The following is an 8,564-nucleotide window of genomic DNA, read 5'->3' on the forward strand; positions in this document are numbered from 1 at the left end:
TGCAGTTGCTCTCATGTTGTCACATCTGGCTCATGAGGAGCTACCACTGATGGGGATCACTGAACACAAACTCTGAAGCTCAGGGCACAGCACATCAGTGGTGTGTAAATACACCAATTCCTACACAGAAGCACACACCTACAGCCTAAATGACACTGAAAATACCTGTGCTGTGCCATTAGCCTAAGGGTATCACATCCTAAAGTAACATTGTGAAGTCTGCAAATCAAAATGCAAAGATCAACTGGCTTCGGTGCATATAAAATATTGCATGCACAGTCACTAGAAGTGTTGCAAAATCTATTTAAAATGAGTTTTATTGAGATGAAAAAGTTTTCCATGGTAACTACAGCATGTTAATCAAAACCAAGTGCTTCCCCTCCATTAAAACATGAACCGGAATACTTTTTTGTTCAAAAATACTTAAAAAGTAATCAGTTAAATGGAGTATTTTTGGATGTGCTTCGCTCCGTACGCTGGTTACTGTTTCTAATCTGGCTAATGAATGCACGCTAACGAGAGGTTGTCTGCGTGTTCATCAGAGGCTTTGAGGGGAACCTACTTCTCTGAACAGCCTTCAGCTGTGAGCTGCTCTGGCAGGGGCTGCGGCCCCTCAGGTGGGCCAGGCTGTGGCTGCCCAGCCGTGCCCTGCTCAGGTGCCAGCGTCCTTCCCACTCTACAAAGTACAAAAGCACTGGAGCACTCCACGTATACAAAGCAGTGTTTCTTGCTACCATCATCCGCTCCTAAAGCATCATCTTCTGGATTTCCAGGCAGCTCTGGAGTAAGGAGTAGTCCTTTTCTTATCGGGTGGTTTGAAGTAAGAATAAACGGGTGCTGCGGGATATTCTGCGTCGGGGTTTTCCGCCATCATTTTCAGCTTGGCTTCAATGGCCTTTATTTTTGCACTGACACTGGAAAGAGAATAAGCAGAAAAGAGATTGAGCTTGATCTTAGCATGAAATCTGGCTACAGCAGTCTAGAGATTTTGCTGACACACGAATACTCATCACATGAGGAGGGGCCAGGCAGCCCCCACTGCCGCATCCCCAGCGAGGGAGGAACGCACTGCTCAGAGCCCACACTGCTGCACTTCAACCCTCAGCACGGATTTGCTCCTCCAAGATACATCACAGCACCACAAAGTAACGGCCCCTGCACCTACTCAGCACTTTCTTGAGGACGCTGAGGCGAGAACACGACAAGGCTTCCTACTCCATGTGAAATGATGTCACTTCAGGAGGTCTGAGCATGTGCAGCAGAGCACAGCCCCGAGCTGGCTGCTGGGAACGGCACAGAAATGAAAGCCAGACTTCCTCCCAGCTACAGCCTGCTCGGGATGGGAAAACCCCAGACTCTAATTAGGTCAGGAAGAAACATTATTTCAGCATTAGCAGGGTTTATCCCAAAGGGAGAAGCTATCCTAGGTTACACCCCAAATTCCTAGGACTTTTGTTATTTGCTACCCTCTGTTGGATATGGACTGAGCAATGTTCCCTTCCCCGCTGTGGCTTCTTGCACCATCCATCCTCGCTAGAACAACCCCTCTGTGCCACTGATGCAGCCAGCAATCTGCATGACTCAAACCCCTCTGCTCCTTGCTTCCTAGCCTGTTACTTCTGAATTCCAAGCTCATTTTATCTTGAGGCCAATGCATTAATCTGGTCCTGGTTCCTTATAGGGTTCCACTGACACAACACAGAGGAAAACCACACACCCTCTCAGCCATATTGAGAATTAGCAAAGCAGCACTGTGTGCCTTAGGTAAATGCAAAGGTTGGAATTTATCACATCCCACAGACAAAGACTTACAGCCCTAACACCAGAAAAAACAAATAAAATAAATTAGTTCTATGTTAAATACTACCTGTGACTTGGTTTTAATCTTTTGCCACTACAGTAGAAATTTCTGCTCATAAGCATTTTGCTGAAACAAATCAGTCCAGCACAAACCCCCTCACTGAAATCCACATGAAGTCCAAAGCATATTCTGGCCAAAGGAGCTGGAATGCTACACACTCCCAATTCCTCTCCTCACCTCTTTTCCTTCCCACTGCCCAAGTAGCTTTGCATGTTGGAAAATAAACTTCCAGTCTAAAATGTCCCACATTAAATGAGTTACCTCACAGCAGCTGACCTTCCAAAAAACAGCTCTTCTGCCACATTAGAATTTTAGCACAAACAATGCCAACAACTCTACTGAAATGGAAGAAGTTGGTTCCCTGCCAGCCCCACAGCTTGGTCACCTCTCCCCCACCCCATCTCCTACCTTAGGTTGGACTGGGGTGGCTCCGTGCTGGACGACGGCTCCAGACTGATTGGAAGGATCTTCTCGTTTTTGTTGTGATCATATCTCTGCAAGGAAGAGAGCAGGGATTGAGCCAGCTGGAATTAGGAACAAAGAAACACTTCCCCACAGGTACACTTTAAAGCTGGATTAACATCACCTCGGGGTTTGTGAAGCTTTGCCTAGGAAGGATTTGAGTGGCCAAGCACGGAAACAAATCCCAACCACAATATTTGGTTTGTACCAGCAGGGAATGTAGACTCTGATACCAGTTATGTGCGTTGTACTATGGATCCTTAAACCTTATCTTGTCACTTCTTGTTCCCCTCTACATAAGGCAAGAAGCAAAGATGGTAAATCTTGAGGTAACTACTGCTCTGCTTGCTCTGCTCTTCATGTGCAGAGCCAGAAGGTGACCCAAGCACACGAGTGCACGGAATCAGGCGGGGCTGGGAGGAAAGAAGGGGAAAAAAAATAAAAAAGACCAGTTAGGAACCACCTCCTTTCAGTGGAAAGCAGCTTGTGAGTCTGTCATCTCTGTGGGCAACGGGCCTCCTGAACTATTTGCAGTGTTCTGCTTCCTTATTTCGCTTGGCACAGAGTCAGGTTTGGTTTTCAGCAGAGCTGCTCAAACCGACAGTGTCTGGTGAGCCTTGGCCACTCATCTCAAAACTGCCTGTCTTGTGCTGATCTTGTCTAAAACAAACACTTGTTACAATAAAGCCCAAGTTTTTGTGCTGTTAAATCTTTCCACGGAGGGATTAGAAAATGCCATGTGCACCAAAGTGATTATTTAGGCATGTTCCTCCCCAGAGCCTGGCCAGCCAGGCCCAGAGCTGCCCAGCTCAGCTCCAGCTGAGCAGACACTCACTCCTCAAACTCCTTTTATGGCCTGATCATTCCCCAGGCATCCGGAAGCACGTGGCACTCCAGGAGTTACAGAAAATGGAGACAGGATTTGCACCAGCTTGGATGTGCTGACAAGAGCCCTTGAAGTCAATAATTAAAACAACATGGTTTCCTCCCATGAAGATACCTGGTTTGGTTTTTTAGCATCCAAAACAGATGCACTAATACATTTGATAGGAGAGAGTAGGAAGCTGCTTGTAGGATAATCAACATGTGCTAAAAGAAAACGCCCCAAAGGAACATAGGAACAAACAGCTCCCCTCTGCCTCCCCCAAAATCGGTTTATCTGCAAAGAAATTTATTAAAAATGAACTGCTTTATCAAATATGAGGTAGTAAATAACTGTAGGAGAAACGAGAATTAAAAAAAATTAAAACAAGGGTGTTCCAGAAGGTACTGTCTAAGTTAAAAACTTGATTGTTTATGTGACACAGAGAGCAATAAAAGGATATTTAGCTTAGATGTGAAATATGTTACTTTAAAGTCAAAACTAATTAAAGCTCCTGCCACTTAAGTGCTTTCAGAAGTGAAACAAAGTAACACAGTAACCGGTAATTGGGAATTTCCATACCTCTGCTATCCCAAAAGGGAGCAAAACCACAATGGGAAGGATTCAAACTTCCAGCCAATTACTCACGAAGTTTGGGAAGAGTGAAACATGGACATTTATAGAAGTAATGCGTTCACACCTCTCTGATCAGAAATCCCCTCACAAAGAACACCAGGCTAAAGGGCCTGTCCTCACCCACAGCTAATCCAGCACAGTCTGGGTACAAAACAGAAGCTGTACATTGTTAACATCAACTCCACAAGTCATTTCCCAGAACAGACTGAAATTGCCTTGCCAGTCTGATACACCTCTGATAAGAATTGTTTCTTAACGTTAAAGTTTTTCGGTTTTGCAAAGTAGAAGCAGGAGCTTCTTGTCTGCAGGAGCCGCTCACCTTGACCTGTGCGTGTGCCCACCGCACCACCAGCTTCTTGGACAGGGCCAGCTTCCCATTGAGACACTGGATCGCCTTCTCCGCTTCCTGCACAGGAAGACAGTCCCATAAACAAACCCAGCCTTTAGTCAAAACCCACTCACGTGCACAGAACCTTTTTTTCTTTGTTAAAAACCAGCCCGCTGTAAGTACCTCTGGCTGAGGGCAAAGAGGGTCTACCCCGTTGTAGCCCAGCCCAGGGATACCTTTGGAAGACTCCAACATCTGAGTAAAGAGACTTAGCAGCATTACTGGTTCATCCTTCCACTCAAAATGGGGAAAATACAGCATTCAGAGGGAGGTTTGTGCTACAGGAGAAAATATTGTGGCTCTTTACAGTGATTACATGTGTCTCATTAACACCTACCTATGCTCATTCCAGATCCTGTTCGTGGGCAATGATCCACTCAGTCCTGTTCTCAGCAGTTTTGGGACACTCCCATAAAACCTGACTCACAGCAGCTGAAGATTTATGTTGCAATGCTGCTCCACCTTGCTATGAATAATTTTCTAGAGCTAAATCCAGAGTGTCAGGGGTCTTCTGACATCCTTGTCAGCAACTGAGGTCATACAGCCACAAGCAACCTCCAAACATGCTCTCCTTCCTAACTTTTGGACAATTCCAGCAGAATTACGACAAAATTACTACAACTCTGATGTTGCTGGGGAGCATGACTTGAAATTTTGATTTGTAACAAGAGTTAAAAGCCCAAATGGAGAGCTAAGGGCAGCTCACTCCAGGATGCTGCAGATGTGTCATGTTGTATAAGCTGGGGTTTGTGCTTTCATGAATCCAAAATTAAAACCAGGAGGACTCCAGAGCAGTTCTGGATTTCAGGTGGTCTGGCAGGCTGGTTCAAGGTGTGGATTGTGTCCACAGTGCAACTCCATGAGCTCACTGCAAAAATGGGCCAAAGAACTGGCCCTTTCTGAGAAGCATTAGAAAGCAGGACTCAGGGAAAGACCACAGAGGAGAAAGGAAATCAGTATTGGTTACTTCCAGGAGCAGTCACAAAGTGGCTGTGACAGAGTGGAGCTGTCAGAGTCCATGGGTTTGGGCAGACAGGGTATTGAATTTATCCCTTCCTGCTGTAGCTCTAAATTAATATTTAAAAAAAAAAGAGGAGGGGAAAGAAACCATCAGAACTTTAGATAAAAGCAACTTACCTGTTTGGTTTCGAAGTTCACAAAACAGTAACCCCTTGGCTGCCCTTCCAGAGCACCAGACTTGTGAAAGAGGAAGTCAAATTGCTTTACTTTGCCAAACTTCTGAAGGAGTTTCAGAAGGTGGTATCTGAAAGGGAGAGAAGACATTCATGACATCTTTTATCACACTGAAAGTGAGCAGATAAAGAGGAACCCCCCAACACACAGGGTTCACACTCAGTCACATGAGCTGTTCAGCTGTGTCATACACGTGTTCCCAAATCCCTGCAGAGGGGTGTGCCCTGCACAGCACCCAGAGCTCTGAGTGCTGTTATCAGTGAGTCTCCAAAACCCCAAGGCACAAAGTTGCCTCCCAGCAGAGCCAGATGAAGGGCACACAGAACATCTATTAATAGCTGGCTTTTGGGCAATTATGCAATGGCTCCTGAGGGGTCTGGGAGGGTTTTGCCTCCTGCCTCTCTAAATCACACCTACTTTGAAGCACAACCACTATGCCTCCCCCTCTAGCCCTGATGCAATCACCTGAAGCTCCATCCCCTGAATTCCTCTCCCAGCACAACCGTTCCAAGCCCACAGTCCACAGCACCTGAGTCCCTCAGGGTCCTGCTATTCCTGCTGCCCTCCCACTCCCTGTACAAGCAGTGCCAGTCCCATCCCTTCCCTGTGCCAAGGAGTACCAGTGCACTGACAAGGACATGGCCAGGGCACACAGACAGGCAGCCACACTCGCCTGGCAGAGCTGGGGAAGCAGGAGCACAGAAGAATAAACAGAAAAAACCAGGAATTGCCAGTATATCTCAAAAAAAAAAAAGGGCACCAGACAGCCCTCACTATCATCCAGGCTAAATCTGCCAGTGCTTCTGGCTCTGACAGCTTTTCAGTGACAGGCTCATGGAAGTCAGACACTTTTTTTAGCCAATTATCTTCCTGCCATCCAGTGGGGATTGTGTGCTGTTTCCAATAAAACTGGGGAAAGCCAGGGCAAATCTGTCTGCTTAGTATCTAGTGCATGGAGCAACTTAAAACAAGGAGCACATTTGTTGTTTTGGTCACATCTGATCCTGAAAGTTCTTTGCAGCATTTTTTCTTGGGAGGAAAGTTGCTACTTCACTGCCTGACCCCATCCCTGGCATTTAAGAGTTATTTAATTGTTTATTAAGGGTGTCTTAGTCAGGACTCATCTCCCAAGAGCTGTACAGCGTTTGTTAGACAGCCAAGTAGTCTAAGCCCAATTTTCAGTGTTTAAGGTAACACTCAGTGCTCTGAAAGCCTACCAGGATAACACCAAGGGCCAATGGAGCACCAGGCACTGGATGAAACCTCCCATGTCCAGCCACGAATGCTCAGTAGTGGCCCAAGCCAGCCAAGTGCACCAGGCAACTCCAGGGACAGTCCAGATGGGAAGGGCAGACAGCATTTTTCCTAATAAAGCCTGATAGGATGTCTGAAAAGGGCTTTAGCCCTTTGTTAAGCTTCAGGAGCCAGGCAAGAAAGTTCCAGGAATGTGAGTCATCCCACAGGATGGGTCTCGGTGGACATTCAGGATGTGCACTGTTAAAGAGGTGAAGGTGCAGCGTGTGCGCAGACGAGCAGCGCGGCAGGGCCAGGCTGTCTCCCAGGGGAGCACACACCTTGGAATTGCTTATGGGAGGCTTCCTACATCCTTCGGAATACACATGAAGTGCATGGTCTTCCAAGAAGCCTAGGAACCCTGAGTCTGTGCTCAGAAGGCAAGGGGGACAGAAAAGAGCAGGAAAGAAAAAGGAGATGGTTACACAGCAGCCAAGTGTCACCGCTCCACCTCAGGCTTCCAACACACAGTTACAGATGCACACGTGAAAAAATCAACTTTGGAGATGTGATGTATAAAAAAACCCCCCACATGTTGAACTTCCAGAGCCTCCAAAATATGGAAACGCACCTCAGGTTTGCTTCTGTAAACATACTGCTGAAAAAAGCCCTTGGAATTTCAGCGGGATGGAAATAAAGTCCCCATCACCAGAATGGTGTTCCCCTTCTGGCCATTACAGAGGCAGGGGAAGGGCAAGGAGGATTCTCCCTGTGTTCTGTTTAGCACCAACAAAACCCTGCAGCTGTCCTGCCAAAAGGAACTCTTTGTGGTTTGTTTTCTTCTGAGAATCTCTGCATTCAAATAACACTTTCTTAGCAGCGAGGTGGTAGCTGCTCCTTGAAAACAAACTTCATTAAGAGCCTAGAAGCAACTTATGTCATCTATTTTATTCAGATTGAAGAGGATGCAAATGCAATTTGCAATTGCAATTCTACAACTGCAGGTCACCTACTCTCCATGGAACAGCTCAGAGGTCTTGTACAACTAAACGTTTCAGGCTGTGACTATGATTTGTATTGCTAAAATATTGAGGGCATTAACAGTAACCTGACAAGCAGTTCTCCAGGAGTTCAGTACTGAAGGGAAGACCAGTCACGGAAAACCCGAAGCCTTAATAAAAAACGAAGTGAGACCATGCAAAAAGCTTTGCCATGGCAACCCCGTGGGCCGTGCAGAGCCGGGGGGTGCTGGCACGGCCGTGGCCCCGCGCGGATCCCGCGGCCACCCTCCATCCCCACTTCCCGTCATCTGATATGGATGCGACATAAACCAGCAGCTCCCCCATTTCCCTTTCCTCCTCTCTTCCTCCTGGCACCCCCAGCGCTATTCAGACGCAGGCAAGGCTTCCTCTGAACAATGCTGTCCCGAGGAGCCCGCGCGGGGACCGGGCCACATGCGAAAGCCATTATTGCGAGGAATTCTGCCCCACTGGGACCCGGCGGGGGGCTGCAACAACAACTCGTGCACACATTGTTTTTTCTAGGTGAGACTCATCAAGATGGGATCCTCGACAAGCGGCACAGCGGCCGGAGGAAGTCGAACACCCGCTATTTCACCCCCCGTGGAAAATGAATGGTCATTCAAAGGCTACGGGAAACCAGATAATAGGTGTGTGTGACCAGAGAGCTGAAAACGAAATCCCTGCCTGCCCCAAACGCTGAGAAGTCTCAGAGGGCTTTGCAAACAGGAATGGGCAGAGGAGGCACTTCTGCCCCACTTGCCACACGGAAATGTAACTAAACTATGTGTTTTTGCCCCATGGGATGGGAGCATTAAGGGGTGATGGGACCAAAGAGCAGAGCCACAGCACATCCCCTGCCCTGCTGTGCAGCTGGGGGACAAACACTGCACCAGGCAGTGCCCCCAG

General features: G+C 47.4%; 1 protein-coding gene across 1 annotated transcript in view; it reads right to left on the minus strand.

Annotated features, from left to right (window-relative positions):
* Positions 1-289: 289 nt before the first annotated feature.
* RBM18 (RNA binding motif protein 18) overlaps positions 290-8,564 on the minus strand; it is a 10,928-nt gene continuing 2,653 nt past the window's right edge. The window contains exons 2-5 of the mRNA XM_027687754.1: positions 5,347-5,473; positions 4,141-4,227; positions 2,270-2,355; positions 290-914 (exon numbers count right to left, since the gene is read on the minus strand). Of these exons, the coding sequence (XP_027543555.1) occupies positions 755-914; positions 2,270-2,355; positions 4,141-4,227; positions 5,347-5,473 (460 nt within the window). The 3' untranslated portion in view covers positions 290-754. The remainder of the gene's footprint in view (positions 915-2,269; positions 2,356-4,140; positions 4,228-5,346; positions 5,474-8,564) is intronic.

This window comes from Neopelma chrysocephalum, unplaced genomic scaffold (genome assembly GCF_003984885.1).
Source record: "Neopelma chrysocephalum unplaced genomic scaffold, ASM398488v2 Primary Assembly neopelma1_74, whole genome shotgun sequence".
Lineage (NCBI taxonomy): Eukaryota > Metazoa > Chordata > Aves > Passeriformes > Pipridae > Neopelma > Neopelma chrysocephalum.